The sequence below is a fragment of the Aphis gossypii genome, chromosome 1 (assembly GCF_020184175.1).
Source record: "Aphis gossypii isolate Hap1 chromosome 1, ASM2018417v2, whole genome shotgun sequence".
Lineage (NCBI taxonomy): Eukaryota > Metazoa > Arthropoda > Insecta > Hemiptera > Aphididae > Aphis > Aphis gossypii.
The window spans coordinates 71,755,458-71,777,207 of NC_065530.1; the positions used below are offsets into that span (position 1 = coordinate 71,755,458).

Here is a 21,750-nt window from a genome sequence, read left to right on the forward strand (position 1 = left end):
AGACGTGACCGTAGAGGAGAATAGAAATATAGAATCTCGATTCTTGACCGTTAAGACTCAAATTTTGTAAACAAATATTTATCAACCAATCAACATCCATTATACAATCACAATTGTCGTCCATATTGCTTAAAATTTATCATGGCTAATAAAATACGAAAAGTCGTTATAATATGATGATATGAACCACTACCGTTTGTTCCACAAAATAGTTGTTCCCCCGTTTATTTCGTGCATGATTATTACGGGATTGTTGGTTCCAGATTTCCAGTCACTTTTTCTTGAATGTTAAAATAATTGTGCATATTTTGTTACTACCAGGTTTAGACACTTATTAAATGTTCTAAGAAAATAAAAAAAAATAGCCATTACTTTTATATATTTTTGTACAAAGGCTGATAAAACTCTTTAATAATATTATTATTAAATATTAATAGAATAATATGATAGTCGAGACTAAACACACGACACACGAGTCACGGACTAAAAATATCGAGATAATCTGTCATCAGTGTTGGGTTTTACTGTCTTAGATAGGTAAGATAGGTTACATTAATTAATTTTAAAAAGTTCAAAACAATTACGTTTATTCATGAATCATTACATTAAATGTTTTTTTATTTAAATTACATTCCCGTTACTTCACATTATTATTAATAATACCTATAATTAATTATTATTAATAACTTATAATTTTATTATTATTTTTTTATTTATAAAACAATATGACGTCAGTTTTGTTTATTTTAAACAACATATATCTTGACTATCAAACAATTCTTAACGTTTTTGTTTAAAATAACTGTAAATTATTGTTTGCAATTGTGTAATATGTAGGAATTTAGTATAATTATCAAATGTCCTAAAATATCTATAAACAATCACTTAAAATTCACAAATACCTACCTGTAAAATATATAAATGGTGTTATGAATTTAGTTTAAACACAGCTTTCACTTTTTTTTCTGACAAACAAATTTATTACGGTAGATTTGGCTAGATGGACTTAATTTTGAATTTACTAAAATTTGAAGTATTGTATGGTTAGATACACGTGTTTACAGTAAAGTAAGAAAAGATTACAATGGTCCGTACAAATTTTCAAAAATTTCGAATCTATCCTTTGTCACTTTATGTTGAGAATGACGGTGTAAATATTTCCTAAAATATCAATACTTAATAAGGTTACCTTTTGAGTTATCCATTTAAAAATATTCTTATATAGCTAATTTTGTATAAAAATAATACCCTGGGCGACTACATCGCCGAGACTTAATTATTACTTTATTCGCACAAAATGTTGTATTAAGATTGAAACATCAAATTTCGTAAAATTATTGTTTCTTTTTAAATTTATTTAGCTACGTTTCTCAGCGGTATCACAAGGCAGTAAGCGGTTTTTGATTAGGCATGATCTAAATTTTTAGATTCTAAAACTTTCAAAATTAAAAATTTTTGAATATCTTATAGCATAGGTTTAACGATTTGCCGTTTATCTCACATTCATAACTTATATCAATAATGTTGAAAATGAAGAGTTGCTCCATAATAATTACTTTTAAAAAATGATTTCATCATAATTCAATAAAAATATAGATAAATTTAATAAATTTATACCACGTTACTGAAAAAGTTATTCGTTACAGTAATTTATAATTTTGGTATGTTTCGTTACTACCTATCATAATTTTAATGATTAGAGTTCAATGATTTTTTCTTAGAACTTTTGTTTGTAAAATTGTACCTTTGCATTGATTTAATCATTGAATTCAAATTTAAAAATACATAAAACTATAACAGTGATTTTGGTAATCTATGTATAGTAGAGTGGTTATCTACTTCTCTCTTTTATTTTAAATTTATTTCATGATTTTTATAGACTTTAAAGTTGATGGTATTTTTTTGAATTCTCTGGAGTCTGCGATGTGTGAAAGAGCTATAATATAACAAATAAAATATAAAAAATAAATCAATGCAGATGTATGTTTAATAGTAATTCGTAAACATAAGTCTGCAATAACGATGTAAATACATGATACATCTTAAGTGTTTAAATCGTGAGTCAATTATTGCTGACAGTGTCAGTATAATAATATGATGAAAATATTTTACATTTGGAATACAAAAATTAACTTTAAATAAATGTCAGGTGAATAATTTTATTTTCGATTTTTGATATACCTGGTATTTAATAGATACTACATTTTGCTCTTTTTTGTCTTTTTCTTTCTGCATTATATGTAGCTTCAGAAGTATCATTATTATTAATTGTCTACTATTTTATTATTACATACTTTATTTGACGTGTTTTAGATGCTGAGTGAAATGATGAATATGTATTGATTTGAAAATGGTATGTGTATTTTTTATAATTTGTATTATTTTTATAATTAGGAAGAATTAAAAAATGGATATGTTTCCAAAAAGTAATGAACTATTCAACTCCATCTACTCTCCTTAAAAAAAAGCCAAAGGAAAATAATAAGTTCCCTTATTGTTTATGGTAGAAATTATTCTTTTTCAATTACTGATAACCTTATATACTACTAAAAGTATGGGTTAAATAATGATATATCATTGAATTCAAATTTAACACACCCATCACAGTAACTGGTTAATGTATAGCCGAGTGGTATTCATTCGCCTAATTTTTATTTCTTTTTTTTATTACATATATTTAAAATTTCTTATTCTAAAGCAGAAAATGTTTACGTTAATATATAAAAATTAAATTTTGGACAAATAGCATAATAGTTATAACTTTTATAAGTTTTAAGTATTTAAAGTTAAGACATAAGCAAAATGTTGGTCCACTGCTTTGCTTAATAGTTAAAACAATTATGATTAATAAGCTAAGCTACTGTAACAAAAATGTATTTTGACTTTCAAAAGGATAAAACCTTAAAAAAATAGTAAAATATAATTTTTTTTCGAAAGTTTTTAAATTTAATGCATCTTTATTCATTATCTGTACAAATAACATTTTATTAAGTCACTATAACATGTAATATATTCGAATTTATCTCTAACCAATAGCAATAATGTATAAATAATGAAAATCAGTAAGTTCTTCGTGGAACGCCATATTTTATATTTTTCCAATTTAATTTAGAGAAAATTAAAAAAAGTATATATGTTTCCAGTATCTTATATCTAAAGGTAGAAAAACTAAGTGTCTATAGACATAGTATATATACTCTGTCCACGTTTTCATCGTATACGGATTAAAATATGGGCAATGTAATTGAATACAAACAATTGATAGGTACGAATAAATACGCATCACAAGCATTATTCTTTAAAAACAAAAAAAATATTTATCTAATCCAACAGTGGAAATTACCGTTATTACTTATTAATTATAAACTTATAACTATTTAATAATTCGATTGTATTTTAACTAACGTTAAGTCACGTAATTAAGAACATATATTTATGTATAAAAAGAAAAAATAATAATGATAATAGTATTAAAAGAATATTATGTATAAGATGTATATGAAATATAAATGGCTTTTTTCTAACGTCATATTATAAATCCGACCGAGGTAGGTATATGGCGTTTGAAGAAAACTTTCTTGGTATTACGAATTCTATATAGAAAAATGTAAAATACACATCATCACTATGTATATGTATATAGCAATCGCAGAACATATAGTATAGAAATACTTATACAAACACACACAAAACGGTAAACATGCGTATCATTCATTGTTGTTTAAATAATAATATTATATGACCGAAGGAATATGCTAATACTGTTCGTGACGTACACATGTAGTTTTTTTTAGGAAATAACAACGCGTTTGTAGTTCATTTCTTCTTCCTCTTAATCGTGCCCGTGTCGGTTTCGTTTCCGACCACAGTCGTTTTGTTGTTCCTGTCGCTATTTTGCGGATGTATTACGCGTGGTATGTTCGTCCTTTTGGGCTGCTTTTGTTGGTGTTGTTGTTGCTGTGAGTGCTGGGATTGCTGGTGCTGCGAGTGCTGCTGTACTGAGTTGGCTTTGATGACGATCCTAGGTTCAGTGGGTTTCTTGGCCGTAAACGTCGTTGCCGTTGTCGCTTGCACCGCGGGACAAACCTTGTTGGGTACGCAAGGCACCACTAAAGATTTGTGTTCCTCGGGTATGGTTTCCTGTTGCGGCTGCCTGTTGAACGACCCGGGGACGGTCATGGCGTCCGTCTTCTCCTTCTTCCTACCCAGCGTCGATGACACCCTGGGCGGTGGCGGTGGAGGTATTTTCCCGGACCCCTCGGGTATGCCCGCTAACGGTGGAGGTAGCGACAGCCTGCGTTCTGGACCGGGACCACTTTGTGCCGGGAAGTCCGGCAATACTTTCGGGTATTTGATCCGGCGAACGCCGCCGCCACCATCCGAACAGGAGTCGACACCGCTGCTGCCGCCGTTCATCGCGTATTCTTTGGAAGTAACATTCACATCTTCGTAATGCGAGCTCGAATCGAAGCTTGCGTTTTTTGATTTAGCTACAGCCAACGTCTTTGATTTGCACACCTGAAAAACCAAATCTATAAGAATTTTCGAGTTTTACAACACACATGCAGTAGCCAGTAACAGCAGTATATCTTAACAACAGGCGCCTATGCAAATAATTAATACAAAGTTTACTGATAAAAATCGGAGTTGGTACATTTTGTATTATCATTATTATTAATATTCTAATATAGTAATATATATTCAATATTCACATGGAAACAGTCAAAGGCGGGCGATTTGATCTCTGCTGTTTTCTACTATTTACATAGGTACCTAATCGACAATCGTATATGCTTTTAAGTACCGACTTGAATATTTTTTTAAAATTATTTAAATTTGTTATATCTACCGCTAACTAGAATAGAAATTCACCTTTTTTTTTATTTGAACTCCTATAAAAATTGTATTTAAAATGTTGACTAAATTTAAATATTTTAAAATAATAATAGATAATTTTAAGCTGAATAAAATTTATTTAAAAATAAAATAAATATATTTTCAATTAAACTTCATGTAGAATTTAAATTCGATTTTAGAAATATTTTAAGATTGGTTTGTTAATACAATTTACATAAGATTGATTTTTTAAACAAAAAAAATTATTACTTGTGTAGCGTTTTATTGATATGCGTCCACGTGCGACTATTTCTTTTCCACTATATGATATTCTAATACTATCTATACGTATTAGTCATCAGTAATCACTAATCACTTATTAAGACATTAAACAATTGTTTATACTGAACTCCTTAAAAACTGTCAGTTTTGAATTTCTTTAATAAAAATAATTGACTTATATAAGTTAATTTGAGTTATCATAAAAAGGTTAAGTTAAATTTAATACTTAACAAATAATATATTGAAATTTGAATGTTTATTATTACTTATTGTATTTATATTTATACTATGGAAAAAAAAATAAAAATGAATTATTCACTAGAATGAAGTAAATAACATTTTTTAAATACCTAATAATATTAATTTAAATGGTTTATTTTCTACTTTTATTTTCACTTGAGTTATTTATGGATTACATTTTCTATAGTGATTTTTACAATAGTTCTTCTTTTTTAATTTACAGACCATTGATGTCAGTATTTTATTTTATTTATAATAATTAATATATTAATATGATACATGTAATATATTGTATTTAACACACAATAAATAATAATTTACGCAAAAACTTACATTTTTATCTACCATTATTGTTTGATAAATTATTTAGATCTATAATCATTGTGGTTCCTATTCGTTTATTTTTATTATACATTTATACAGTGCATACCTAGTGTGATAATTACCTACTTTTTACTTGAACTGAATCGATCATTTTTCAAATTATTAAAAATAATCTATAAATTATTTATAACTAAACTATTAAAATTATTGTTATGTAGTTATGTAATGTATTGTATATTCAGTTATTTAGGATAGTGACAGTTTAAGGTTTTTCCGTCTATAAGCATTTTCCAATTTTCTGCCTTTCCCTCCACATCCCACTTAAAATTATTTATAAAACATATTTGAATATACAATTTGTTATATTTTGTCTTCTACTTTTTTCCTCGGTGAGCAAATGTATCAATTTAATCATTACAATTTTAAGTTGATAGGAAATCCGCTTCAATGTACTATACTGTTGATATTATTTTATTTTAATCCACAATATGAGAAATCAAATTCGCATTGAGCTCGCTCATTTTTGTTACCTATGTGCGTACTGGTTGACCAGTATGGTATGTGTGTAACAATATGTAGGTAATTGTTTAATTTTAAGCGAATGGACGCGATTATGTAAGTTTTAACCTGTAATTTTGAATTATATAATACATAATTTGTAAAAAAATAAGTAAAATTCGATTTCATTAAATGGAAAAAACTTTTTGTAATTTTGTAAGAAAAAAATTGCTTGAATATTCCTCCCTACAAACGTCGCCGGCTCTCCGCTCGCAGAAGTTATGATTATTTTTCGATAGGATATTATACATATTGATATTTTGTTAATCTAGATCAAACATTGAAATATATAAAAATATTTTGACTAGATTGTATGAGTAATAGAAGTTTTCATACCACTTTCAATGTTCGTGGAACATTTTTTTGTGTTATACTAACTTGGGTATAAACAGGTTCTTTTGGGATGTCTCGCGCCGGTTCCGACTTAGAATACCCATGAGTGACCTTAATACCGGGTCTCTTCTCTTTCATAGCGGGTTTCAGTTGAATGCTAGTGGAACTTTTGTGCAACGTGTCTTGTGAAGACATCAACAAGTCGTCACGATCGTTGAGTGCGTCGCTTCTAGTTAAAGTTTTTTTGTTAATTGAGCCTAACGACAGAGATGGTTTTATTTCTACTCTTTCTAAGTGACCCATCGCATCCATGGACTTTGTCAACTCTATGGGTGTTTGTTTTAACACGCTAATTGTCCGGGCGGCCGGCGTTGCATCAATAGCGACAGAAACCTAAGATAACAAATATGTTTATTAAATCGATAGTTAGAAAAAAAAATTAAGTAGGTAGGTATTGTGTGATAAATTACTTTATTTCTAGACTTTTCAGCTGCTTTATTGACGTCCGTTACTTCAGATTTATCGGTAATCATCGACGGGTCTTCAGCACACACCAACTGCCTTTTCTTTTCCTCCCTTCGCTGTCTCCGCAAAATTCTAGGGGAATACCGTTGTATGATTTCCGTGTTAATCCATTCTTTGACTCTAGTGTGAGGGTCCATAGTAATCGTGCTACTACTCCTTTGCCTTGAAATCTCCGCCCACTTACCCAACCTTTTACCACCAATAGCTTCGGGTTTTACGCTGGCCAACGCGACTGAATCGTACGCTTGGTTCTTGTTGAATTTGTGAACATTAGCTATTTCTGGTTCTTCTACAGTGGTTTTCATGTAAACATCGTCCTGGTCGTCATCGTTGTCATCGTCAAATGTCCGGCTCGTGTTAGCACCATTGCATCTAAATCGGTTGTTGAACAAACGTTCGCGAACTCTTAACTTATCTCTTTGGTAGTAAATTCCGCCGAATGCACAAATGTTGACCAACAAAAAAAGTATCCCGATGATAATTATTAGGGAGACCACTACAGAGGACGACGCTTCTATAGTCTCTTGAGTCTTTTTGTCGGATGGTTCAGCTGAAGGCTCTTCACCAGGGTTTGGTTCTTCTGGGAGTTCATCTGGTCTCAGCATAGGATCGTCTGGCATCAATGTGGGCAAGCTGAATATTGGTTCACGATCCAAATACCATGGAGGTTGTTGAGGCTCTTTAGGTATCACAGGCAACGAAGAATATAACGGCTTAGACTGTTCGGCGTCTTTTTGCCGTTTATCTTCAATCTTTTGCGGTAGATCCACATTCCAAAATTTACACTTGCTCGTTCTATAATTCACTCTTTGCCGATTGGTTAAATCTAAAACCGTTTAAATACAACAATCTTATTAGATCCGATTAATTTAATCATATTATTATTATATAACGTATCGACTAACTTAGTTCCAGGTAAGCACGATTTACAGTATTGTATTTTGGCCATCGTACATTATAAGTTTTCAATTCGCTTTGATATGACTTTTTTGAAAAATTTGGGTCTCTAAGTACATATACATTTTTTTGTCACTTGTTAATCAAAAATTTCTAATAAAAAAATAAAAAATAAATTATTTTACCCCGTTTTAGCAAAATTACTCCAATGAGTCATCATCATTTTTGATAATATTTTTTCCTTTTGATCATAATGAGTTTTAAGATGAATTGTATTACCACCCAATGGCACACCCAAAACGTATGGTAAATCTTCCCCGTTTATACTTTTTTTTACCTATAATATAATGAAGAGTTAATATGGTTAAATAATAAAATAATTGTCAAATAGTTTTTTACCACGTCGTAATCACTAAAAGTACTTCTATGAGTAAAAACGTAAAAGTACGTATTTTCGTTGACCTCTGACTGGATTTCAGCCAGTTGAGTTAAAGGTGCTAAAACCATGGCATCACTTAGAATATCCAACAAAATATCGCGATTTTCCAGAGCTCCAGACGAAGACCACGTTCGATTACGGTCAGTGTATTGAGCCAAAGTAGCCGTAAGAGTGAGATCTGGAAAAAGCTTTGAAAAATAACCATTATACATGTATAATATTATGTATATTAAGACAAAGAAAAATAGTTAATTACCTCGAACTTGGCTTTCATGTAATCCAATAACATTTTGTGTTGTTCATTTTCTAACATACCATGCGCTAGTGACACGCTGTCCAGCAAGTGATAACTTTCATATTCCGTGACACCAGCTAATATTTTATAGCTGAAAAATTAAATTGATTAAAAACGTGATTACTGATTACATTTTGAGTATATTAATATTTCTATTATGATTTGGTAGTCCGTGTTAGTGTTATATATATACTTTTTTATTAAGTTCTTATGCTCTTTTAATAATGGCAGTGGTTCGTTGGTAATCATCACGCCATCGACCATCGGACCGAACACGGTGACGAAAGGCGGTAAGTACATTTTGATCGACACTAAATCTGTAAATCGTTTTCTTCGCAAACAGTCAAAAAACTTCTCATTGCCACCTGGTTCGCAGTTCAACGACTGGCCAACTTGTATGGTGTTCATTATGGGATTTTTCACCAACGCCCAATCGGATAACGCAGAACCGCTCATTAGTATAGCTCTTTGAAATAAATCTGGTGGGATCAATACGAAAATCGCACACGTTTATAACAATTAAATACATAAATTTTACTGTTGTTAAACCTGAGAAAATTACAACATGATAGCATTATTATAGTAGTATAATATTAACTTTATCATGTATGAAATTAATGGTGTTATATTAGTATGCGTAAAATTTCGTCCTATATTTATTCTTTCCTATTATTACAATTATTATAATTACTACAGCGAATATGAGTCGTTTAAAAAATTACATTTACATTTTTTTATTTTGTTTACTGTATAAGTAAGGGTAGGTAATAACTAATAAGTATAGGTACTCACTATTGTTATTAACTGGTGGCGCCATCATTAGAAAATTTGCGCAAGCTGCACCAGTACCGTGTCCCATCACCGTAACCGCATTTGGGTTACCACCAAACGCTTGTATGTTATTCTTGATCCACTCTAAGGCGGCCATTTGGTCTAATAGACCGAAATTACTGGCCGGAATGTCTCCACCGTTGGACTTTAAAAACCCTAAATGAATATATTCGATAAAAATATTATAATATTTACAGTAATATTATTATAATACACAATATATATTACACGTTAAGCAGCACACTTTTTTGTTGAATGATTTGGTATGGGAATAAGCTAAAGGAATATGAGGCTGTCGACGTGCTTTTTTATTTTATTTTCTGACCCATGGCAACAGTTTTAGGATTTTAGTGACCAATGGTAGATTAATGGTTTTAAATTCTTACAACTTCCAATAATTGTGAAATATCAAAATAATAAACAGTATTTAGTATTATTATACTAAAAAGTACTTTTATTAGATCTTTACTTCCCTGCAGAGTATTGAACTTGCAACATCTTTCTTTAGTAAGGAGGAAAAATCCTTAGTATAAGGTTTGCTATGATCAGCTGTACGTAGGTATGTGGTTACAGGTATATTATATTATATATTATATACAGGAGAGAGGACTTACCTAAAACGCCCACGCGGTAGTTAATTGTAATAAAAATAACTTTTCCGTAGCTAGCTAGCACGGAACCGTCGTACGGGTTGCCAGAGTTCCACTCAAATGATTCCCCATGAATGAACATTATCACAGCGTACTTGGACTTCTTGGTGGTGGTCTTGTAATCTTTTATCATTTCGTCGTTCATTTCGTTTTTCGGATCTACAAAACAACAGTATTATGTAAATTGTATTTAATATTAACAGTGTGTATATTCTGGCTGTAGATTCTTAAACCATTATTGTGCGTATATAATATGATGACACTCGTTTTTCCGAAAATGGTTGTAACTTTATAAGTAATATTATTATTGCAATACAATTTTTTTTTAACACCATTTCTTTGGTTTTAATTTCAGGTATAACGTAGTGTATTTGTCTTAATAAGTAATACAATATTAATACTTTTTATATAGATCCAATCTTCATATTTCTAATATTGCTGAAATTAACGCGTAACCCACTAGAATCTCCAATCTGCACGCGTGTAAAAATAATTTCAGGAGAATAATATATTAAAATAAATAATATTGTGTATTACAATATTTAAATATCTACGATTATTATTTAACTGTTGTGTCTTTTTTTTATTATTTTAACATTTCACTAATCCTAGCTGGTACCTATGTTTTTTCAATAATTTTAATTTATATAATTCGAGAGTCCCGGGTTGCCACTTGCCACTTTTATTATTTACTATAGGCATACCTGATTTATAATAATACACCTAATCATTTTATAATTATGTAATTCAATTTATGTTTTTAATCAAACGTATCACTATTAACTGAAACCATAAGAATTATACTATTTTATAGGATACTCGAATAAATGATTGACGCTGTCTCAGTGTTATTTTGTTTACCGACGTGGTAGAGTAAACATTAGCTTTTCGTTCCAATTGAGCTTTAAATAATTTGTTATATGCGTAGGGAATACCACCACCACCACCACCACCACCACCACCATCCAACACCACAGCTAACTGACGAGTATAATGGCAAACTAACAGACGTGTAGTTTCTTTACTCTATTTATCTCACACTCCTACGTATTCTTTCCTAATAAATATTTGGCCTATTCCCAATCAAGCTGATTTTTCAGCATGTATAGTCGTATAGTAGGAAGCTATAAAAAAATACATAAACAAACATAGTATGTATATAATATATAGGACATAGGTGCAAATCATTAAAAACACTACAAGTTTATGATACGGAAATTGGCAATTATACTCCATTTTTCTACCATATTTCGAAAATTACTTTCAAAATATTAGTTATGTATGATATATATATATAATATATATTATATTATATTAGGTATGTATATTATACATACCTATTATATTATATTAGGTATGTATATTATACATACCTGGGTAGACTATATAATATACACATTATATACGTAGTATAGATCCACTTCTACACAAGTGGGTATTAAAGTATTTAGGTAGGGTTTAACTGTATTAATTGCATGTTTAAATGTATCTATATGAATATGACCGCAGTAAATATATAATATTCATGTTCGTGTATGACGTATGCATAATGTATTATGTCAGTATCTAGAAATTCACACAAATACATGAATACAAATATACCTACTGATATGATATAATATATTTTTGTATGGTAATTTTATTTTAATGTAATATAATATGGTATATCTCTCGGCAGTAATTATTTCATATTTGTACACGTATTTGTATTTGTACAACATACGATCGCATAAGAAATTTTTTTATTTGAACTTATACATCGATTTGAGAAACTCTTTATTTTGTTTGCGTTTTATGTATTAATAGAATATTTATTCGGTGAATTTATTATAATAATACCTAGGTAATTATTTTATGTTTAAGTCCGATTGTTGAATATAGATATATACTTGCACATACATTTTATATTTGATTTTCCATAATCTCAATAATCCAATAAAGTGGTTATTTAATAATTTATAGTACATTATTTGTTACCTATACTTAATATTATATAATATATACTATAATGATACTTCGGTACCGCGTTTTTGCGTGTGCAACGATAGTTATAGGTTACGGTGTGATTATTTTAAGAGACAGCGGACGCGGCCGATGACAGATATACACAGTCAAAGAAAAAATAGGTTGCCACGGATAAACCGTATGATATTTTGGCAATACGTTTGCTTACAGCAGTAATACACTTATACGTGTGGCGTGTTTACAAAAAAAAAAGTTAAACGGTGTGAAAAAATTTCCGACAAAAGGTACGTATATAAGGTAAACAAGACGCATCCTCGATAATAATATTGTGCTCGTTTGATATTTTTTATGCAGACAGCTATAACGACCAGGAATTGGTCGGGACAGACGACTTAGTATAAAAAATTAACATTGTTTACTCCACTACAATTTATGGCTTTTTACTGGAAGACCTAGATCTCTTTTGATATTGAAATGTTATTGAGTGTCATTGGAGTTGAATCTCTGAGCCTTGGTATTTGCATATGTACTAATAAATATTTTGCGGGCTCTTCCGTTAATTTTGATTTGTCAATATTCATATCATATGTTGATAATTTGAGTGTGTTGCGTATTCAATAGATAAATAAATCAACGTACATAGTTCAAAATAATGTGGTATTATAGTTGTCTCGCGAACTCTCTTATGTATGTTTGTGTCCTGCCTTAATGGTCGAGTGGCTATTCGATATCTAAGCAGACGCGTTCTTAAGGGGCGATAGGGGTGACCTTCCCCTCCAATGGGCCATATTATGATGTTTTGCTGTTTACCTGTTTTTATTTTCACTCTCGTATTATAATTTTTTTTATTTACGTCGCACTCTTCCTGTTGATATAATAATTTTGGAACAAGGCTTCTTAACTCCATTGTTAGGTATGTAAAATGTTAGAATAAAAATACTTTTATTTTGGTTTTTTTTTATAAAACTATATTATGGTGCTTAGGTAAATTAATTATTTAACATCCCACTTTTTTTATTTTTAGTTATTTTATTTGTTCCATGTTCATGAAGTAAATCAAATGTTATACATTGTACTCGCCTGCAATACATTTTTATATTTTAAATATGTATTTATAGCTTATAGATGTAGACATACGAAGAATACAGTTTTTTGATCAGCTCATTGGGATGATGCTTTTATTAGCAATAATCATTATCTTTTATTTCATACCTTCCCATGGAATTAACTAAGTGATGCCTTTATACTGAATGAATTTATTTTGTGGTTCACACTGTAATGTAAGCTTGGTGACCCGTACATACTGATTCACAATAATATATATTTTTTAAATGTTTTTATAATTTATTTTTAATAACCATTCGTTATTATATTTTAATTTGATTAAGTGATTTAAAATAATTTATAGGTGTCATGATTTTTACAATAATATCATACCTGTAGTTGTATAATGTTTAACAAGTTTATAAATATATAATATTTATGAGATCATGGTTACACTTGCGGACCCATAACGTTAATAAGTTTATAACCCGTAACACTATTAACCACAAAAAGTGCGTGACTGGAAGTCATTGTGAACTTGGCTGGTATAAAGTATTTAGTACCGCGTATTATTTAGTGTTTTTTCATATTTTGTTTCTTTAGTAATTATTTTTTATAATACAATTTTAGTGAAAAACAACAAACATTGTGGTACAAATAATTTTTGTTACATAAAAATAAATAAATAAACCTAACCTATAGACTGTAATAGAAAATATTTTTTTTTGAATTTCTACAAAACAACTAAAATTGTTAAGTATAATACTTATGAATTATGATATAGGTATGCCCTATACGGATTGTAAGACACGTTTCTTAAGTGTTTAAAAACTAACCGAATTATTCAATAAAATACGAGGTAGATAGAAACAGAATTATACTTGTATTATTACTTGTAGGTACTGATTTATGAGTGATATTTTTACTGCTTATTATTCATTTTTTTTTCTAGACGAGAATAAAACACGCGTTACCTATGTACGGTGACGGCCTACGTTTGACAACGTGGCAGCCGTTTCGGTCCACGAATACCATCTGGGACGGCCGCCTAAAAAGTTATACAAAAATACACATAATACGATATTCGGTAACTATATAGTAATATAGTATATTATATATTATACACTAACATATTATATATACTTAGTACGATTGCACTTGCGGTATATATTGTGCCTGCCTTGGTTGGAATCCTGTATATAGTTTACACTGTGCGAATATGCACTCGTTATGCAAAAACACATTTTTATATAAAAAAAAATAGATTTAAATATATATCATTTTATAGGTATATAGCGGATACGGAAATATCTCCAAAAAAAGATTTTCAAGATTATTAGCAGAAAAGGTGCAGGTAACGGACGTTTTAATTTTATTGTCGATTGCATATCATTACAAATGGTTAATATTTTTCATAATATGAAGTAATATGTTACAATATTCTGTATAAAGATGTAAACGCCAAAATATAACTTGGCTAATCAATTGGTTCATAAATAATGTCTTAATTCTTAGGAGGACGTTACTTAAAATTCTCACGCGTTTAACTGTAATATTAAAAAATAGGGTAATAGAGTTAAATGGATTCTTATCCTAAACGTAAAATCTGCTGTATTGTTTATTAATAAGATGGAGACAACGCATACATGCGAGTACGATGTGCAACGTCTTCTTAATAATGCGAAAAACTGTAGAAACCGTGCCTTAAACCTCCAAACTTTATTTTATATTATATACAATAATCAATAATGCAATAATTAATTAGGCAAGTTTTGATCACGTATGGTACTGCAGTTATCACAAGATAAATATTAATTATAGTGTTAATTATAATACACTATTTCATTACTGCATTCGGAAGATAAGAACTTGTCCAAATAGTGAGTTGTCTTTTGCTTTAGAATCACTCACTACAATAACATCCTGCTCTTACCGTAAGTACAACATATATATTTAACTGTAATGCATTCGGACGTTAACATTCACCCCTTAACATATACACAGTTGTAGTGGCCGCGTGAAGTCGTTTATTAAAAATAATTATACATAATATTGAAAATATACACTGAAATAGTAATAGGGTGCTCGTGGACACGTATTCATTCTCGCTTTGGATCCCGGCCAACACGTCCATGCCAGGCAATTACTGGGTTCTTTTTATTACATTTTTACACACAGGACACAGTATTTATATGTGTGTATCGTATATGTATACATATATATACTGCATTAGCATTGGTATAGCCGCATATACGTATTTTTGTTTCTCCGTCTGTACAGTGTCGCGTGTCTATATCTCTGTCGCGCACCTATGCGCCGACGGGAAAATGAAACAACGCGCGCGGAAGAGAGTACCGGAACGATGCGAAGAGAATAGTTTTTTTTTTATGCGATTATTCGAATTTATATATATAAGAAACCACGTGTGATGTTTTCGTGAGGTCGTTTACCGGTGTGTCGTTATGAGCTAAGTAGACACGTGACGATTACGACGACGACGTTCGTGTAGTGCCAAAGGGTGGTGTCTTCTCTTTTTTTTTCACGTCGACAAACGAACACTCGTCTTTCCGTTTCAAACTATATTATATAATGGGCGATGTATTCGTTTTAAAGACGACATCATTTAAATATTATTGTATCAATTGTACAGCGTATTGTATTAAAGGTGTATAGAATTTTCGACGCAGCCTATTATTATACACTGCTTTTCAGAATCCCTTGTCCGCGAACAATACTCAGCTGATACGCCATCTCGTTAAACCAATATTTACATAAATCTCAGACCTCGGTATAAAAGACATAAATACAAACTGTAGTAGGTAGTATGTGGGTATAAAAATATCTCAAAATGAGAGTGAATGCTAAAACTATAATTTATACATTTCGCGATCACATGCCAAAAATTCTATTATATACGGTTTGACAGTAAACAGTAGGAAAAAAATATATTTTTGAAAACAACACTTTTTCGCTTTATGATAAATGCTAAAACATTTTAAACCAAATTCCATTTATTGGCATATTTTACGATTATTTTCTCACATTAAACAAATTATACATTATTATTTACTACCTACATGGATATTAAATTATGAATTACACATAATTATTTGTTAACGGCTTTGTTTATTGTTGTTCTCGTTCGTTGTAGTCCCAATTGTAATCAAAATAATTACGCACAATAAACTTAAAAGTAAAACCCTATCCATTAAGATATTATTTTTAGTATTAAAATTCGTGTAAGGATATATATATTATAATGTATGTAAGGCCATATGTAAATGATATTTTGGAGGAAAAGGGTCCAATATATATATATATATATTGTAATTTTAGTTAACACTGAATGACGTTTCAACATTTGATTTAAAATAAAAAATATGTGGGATTTATTACAACCATTTATGACTAAAAATATTTATGTTCGTGTTAAACTTTATATTAGAGCGATGAAGACATTTCGGTGGAGGGGTGTAGAGATTTAGAATAATATATATCTTTATATTACAAATTAAAATGATTTAATACTTTTATCTCTATGGCTTTTTTCATCCGACTATTTGAAAATCGTAAGGTTTAAATAGAATTTCTACAATTGGTGCAGTTTACAACAAATATTCAATTATCTTGTTTACGAAATTTGAACGACATCCAAACATCATGTCTTATGCATTGTGCTACAAAGTTCTAAACTCTAGAAGAACATGCTGTTAATTTTATGTCAAAAAAATATTTAACGAAAATATTCTACGGGGATTTTTTTTTTACCGGAAGCAAAGACATAGGATGAAATACTGCTGTTTTATCTGACATAAATCATGTACGCTAAAAATACGTTGACCGATCCATGGCTGTTATAATGTTATGTCATATGTGTACAATAGCGACGATATGTTTTCGTCTTATTTAAAATGACCTAATTTTATTATTATTATTTACTTAAACTTAACATTATTATATACAACATATTAAAATATATTATATTTTTATAATAAAATAAATAAAAATAAATTTACCATTTCAGGCAGTGCAAATAATATAGATGTATAACACCTATTTTTTACAAATGTTTATTATTTTTTGAAGTATTTAAATTTCCTTTCTGTTTTTTGAATTACCTAATAAATGTTTATTAATCAGGTATATAGACATTTAAAAGATAATTATTATACTTTTTTTAAAAATCCATTATGGAATTTAGTTGCTATTTATAGATATGAATGATACGGTTACATGCATATATGATGTAAGTATTTTGTATATTGTTTTATTAAAATTTTAAAAATTAACTGTTGTAATACCTAATCATCTATGATTAAAGAATATTGCAGTTAAATGTCTAATTAATGCAGCACAAAAAACAGTAAAAACCGTATTTGACTATTATGGTTGTGTTTAAAAATTATTTTTCTATCCAAATTATAAGTGCGTTTATTACCGAACTTCAAAACATTCGAAAAATTATTATACATAATATCATAGTATGAGAGATACTTTATTATTTGTTTTGACTGTTTTAAGACTAGAATGACATATTCCCGTCCTGTGAAGAATCGAAATACCATGGCTCATCTAAAGCCATTTATTATCATTGCCAATCCCTGCGGATATCGCTATTGTTGTTTACTTTTTTGATTCCTTCTTATTATGTCTCAAAATAATATACGACATCCATGTATAAAAATAGGTTTTACGAGCGAATACTTAACTAGAGAAAAACATACACAGTGATTCATTAAACAATAAATATTTGGAGAAGTATTGACGTTTAAAAACATATTTTTTCTTCAAAAATGTTATTGTATAATGTTTTAAAGTAATGTTAAAGTAATATTAGCGTTTTAAGATAATGAGAGATTTGTGCAATGGTTTCCAATCTCCTCTATTCTACACCCTCTTTCTATAATAATTGAAAAAATTTGAAAATTTTATTTCGTGATGATAGCTTGCGCCTCCCTAGTAATGTGTACACACCCCTAATTAAGTTGGGAAACACTGGTTTAGTATGATAAGAACGTTTTTCAAACAGATACGCATTTAAAGTTTCGATGGCCTTATTGGTATAAAGGCATAAAGCTTAAATTTTTACTCAGTTATCTTTTATCCCATATCCTTAAAATAATGAATCACTTGTTATTATTTCGATACATCGGGTTTAAAAAAACTTAAAACTTAAAAACACTCAATACATGATACGTACATATAAAATAATTTGGTTTCTTCTTCATACAATAATTTTAATATTAGGAATTTCAAAAAGTAAATGCATTTAAAAAAAATATTTTTACTACCAATCTTTTAGCAGTCAATCCACTTAGCTTTATTCATTAGAAATTTAGTGTGCTATTTTATATACCTAACATTGTTATAGATTATATCTATTGGATTTAAGTCTAAAATTTGGTATTCATTATAGTGTAATACCATTGATTATGCTTGTATTTCAATTCACAGCTATAAACTATAAACTTAGACATAGGTATTTATTAAGATATTTGAATTTGACTTGTTAACAAACATTAAAAAATAAATAAAATAAATGATTATAATTTAATATAACTAAGTATCTAATAACTAGTAATAAATAATATTTATGAATTTAAAATTTTAAGAGATAACTTTAATTTCGTAGTGATGCAGCAACAACAGATGTACAGTGTAGTGCTTTTGATACAAGCTTTCAATAAAATAATACTTGAAGAAATTGACTTAAGTTGGATTTGTAAAGAAAGAGTAAAGCGATATCACTATCATAGAAGTAAGCATAATGTTTGATATTTATACAAATAGGTTACAATAGTAACCGATAGAAATATTTGTATTCAACATGGTATAACGATGTATAGTTCGTTATTTTTAACGCCTCATTATTTTACATTTAAGCGTTTTGGTTTTAAAATGTCGCTTTTGAGTAAATACTACGTGTAGGACTTGTTACCATATTTTCCTCGAAAGTAATTAGAAACCGGAAGCAGACATCGTGTGGTATGGTTCCATCAGTCCCAATAAACGTATCTTGGCAGTGTTATTTTATCATCATCATATTATTATAAATATTAAACATTCATACACATATAACATGTATATTAAAGTAGGTACCTATACTTACCTAAGTTAAGCTCAATGTTTTGTTTAGTCACTCCAAATGAATTAAAAACGGAGTTAGAGTAAACAAAATCGAAATTTATTTTAAAGTATTTTAAGAAAATACATACTACGCATAAGAGCAAACAATCATTAGATTTCTTTAACCCAAATCTACTCAATTTCAACATGTCAAGTTTGAAACATAAATTAAAAATTAGGAAAGTTAATCGAACCGTAGAAAAATATAATTAGCGTGGAGTTCTTTGATGTATGATAGTTATTTTGTATTATATATAAATATCAGTAAATTATTATTTTCCATTGAAATCTAATAATTAAAATATTTCAGATTTCAAAGAAACATATTAATTTATTACTTACGTAAATAAATAGTTTATCCTATATAGCCATATTATACATCCTATTCTGTTAAACGAATCAATATGTATATCGTACCTATACGGTATTATTAATTATACATTGATGCTATTATTAAAGATTATTTTAATAAAAAAATCAAATGAAAATTATAATATTCTTCATAGAAACACATAAATATAAACATTAAACACAAATATGTTTAATCTGAAATGGTAGAATATTGATTTAAATTTTAAACGTAAATTATAAAAAAATATAGGTTACTTGTGTATCATAAAATATGACCATTGATGATATAACGCATGTGATCTATCATACTTACGTACGGTTATTTAGAAGAAAAATGGATTAAGCTCGAATCGACATTTAACTATGCTGAATATTTATACATTTTCTTTAAGACAATCATATTGTATATAACTATAATATTTTAGATAAACAAATAAATAGAACGCCATTATTTTGCTGTAAAATAGATGGATCGCATGTAAAAAAATAACCATATAAACAAAAAATAACAAACATTTAAATATTACATTGACAGTATTGTAATAACAGTGGGGGGGCGAATCAGTAGACAACACAAGATTTGAGTGAATATTCTTATGTTCTCATTATGATTTGATTTTATTAATTTAATATTGTTATATTGGTTTCGTGTAATAAATTCTACTTGTTCAGTACATGGTTAGGTTACGCGTCTACATGTACATTATATTTTTGTTATAATTTAAATGTGCTATCTTACTCATTTGTAGCTGCTGTTAAATATTGTACGATTACAGTATACCTGCGTATATGCCCGTTATACTAAACACAATACATTGTGTTAACATTCAATACTTACATAAAACATGAATTTTTGAATTTATTACTATTATTTAATGCTATACGACAGAAATCGACAGAGCTCATCATATTATTACGATCACATTAAAAAACCACGTTTGAAAATCGCGATTATAATACATATACATGCTTTCAATGACATCCTGACCGCGACTTACCGTGCGGGGCGTATATGTTCAGGTACAGACAGTCTTCACTCTGGTTGCCCAGATACGGCGTCAGCCGTTTCAGGTAGTTCTGCCGCACGGTCGACAGCCGCTTGGGGGGCGCCAGCAGGTCGGGCGGCCGCTGCGGGCACACCGGCTTCAGGTACTCGGCTCGCAGCGGCCGGCAGTGGGTCCGGTCGAACGACCCGTCGCCCGCCTTCGGGCACCACGTGGGCGACTCGCCGGGCGGCATGAACCGCTCTTGGGACGCGGCGTACGGCACGCCCAGGTACATTTCGACCCTGTCCAGCCGCTGCTCGCCGTCGCCGACGGTGGTGACCAGCCCTTTGAGCGGTCCCTGCCGGTCCAGCCACACCGTGTCGGTGTAGCCGAGCACTTCGGGCCGGGCGCCGCCGGCCACCACGGCCACGGCCGCGACCGTAGTCACCAGGACCAGGGCCAGCGCCGCCGTTCCGCCGCCGCCCATGACGGCCGCCGCCGCATCGAACCCGATGGCTGCGCGACGGACCACGACCGCCGTTCTCTATGCACTACCGGGCCGCCCGAATACCCCCGATAAGTGTTCACGGTGTCGCGCGGACGTTTCGCACATCGCGCACACGACGCATCACGGGGTGTATTGTAATGTATTATTATTATAATATAAACGGTCGCGAAACACACAGCACACGCACGACGACGGACACAAGCACACGTGTTTACTCGCAGTCACACACTGACACGCGCGCGCGGCCGCGGCGCACACATGCACGGCCGCCAAGCTATTTAAAATATGTTCCACCCGCCGGACGCGGCCGCTGCGTTCGGGCGCTCGCGGGCCTGCCAACGTAAATACCTACTGGCGACGTGTTTCTTATATAATATTAAAATAAATAAATAAATAAATAGACCGACGGTTTCCTCGTACGCGTGAAGGATATAATGACGATGAGCCGATAGCACAATATTGTAGTATAATAGTTTCCGTGTCGCAGCCTAACCTAACCTAACCTGTCCGACCGTGGATCGTGTCGTCGGAGGAAAATTCTGATCGAAAATTCGATATCG

At 30.7% G+C, this 21,750-nt stretch overlaps 1 protein-coding gene and 1 long non-coding RNA gene across 3 annotated transcripts; one reads left to right on the plus strand and one right to left on the minus strand.

The window, feature by feature from the left end:
- Positions 1-106: 106 nt before the first annotated feature.
- Positions 107-14,764, plus strand: LOC126550400 (uncharacterized). Its single transcript, XR_007604480.1, has 4 exons — positions 107-537; positions 2,314-2,353; positions 14,172-14,306; positions 14,508-14,764. It is a non-coding gene; the product is annotated as an uncharacterized LOC126550400 (long non-coding RNA).
- Positions 2,924-21,407, minus strand: LOC114127167 (neuroligin-4, Y-linked-like). 2 transcript variants are annotated; one of them, XM_050201825.1, is made up of 12 exons: positions 20,695-21,407; positions 10,175-10,369; positions 9,522-9,716; positions 8,923-9,208; positions 8,691-8,820; positions 8,395-8,622; positions 8,181-8,332; positions 8,004-8,104; positions 7,044-7,924; positions 6,619-6,966; positions 4,398-4,518; positions 2,924-4,364 (listed from the first exon to the last, which is right to left on the minus strand). In XM_050201825.1, exons 1-12 carry the CDS (start codon positions 21,167-21,169, stop codon positions 3,817-3,819), a joined length of 3,660 nt encoding a protein of 1,219 aa, XP_050057782.1. In that variant the 5' UTR covers positions 21,170-21,407; the 3' UTR covers positions 2,924-3,816. The 2 variants fall into 2 exon arrangements, with proteins under 2 accessions (XP_050057782.1, XP_050057776.1); XM_050201819.1 differs by having other exon boundaries at positions 2,924-4,518; positions 20,695-21,406.
- Positions 21,408-21,750: the final 343 nt, after the last annotated feature.

What these genes read in the sequence shown, in the direction of transcription:
- LOC114127167 (XM_050201819.1), bottom strand. Translation starts at nt 21,169, where the DNA reads ATGGGCGGCGGCGGAACGGCGGCGCTGGCCCTGGTCCTGGTGACTACG. An exon ending in AGTAATTTTGCTAAAACGGG is followed by an intron (nt 8,105 to 8,180) that starts GTAAAATAATTT and finishes ATATGTACTTAG; the next exon opens with AGACCCAAATTTTTCAAAAA. An exon ending in CTGAAAAGTCTAGAAATAAA is followed by an intron (nt 6,967 to 7,043) that starts GTAATTTATCAC and finishes TTGTTATCTTAG; the next exon opens with GTTTCTGTCGCTATTGATGC.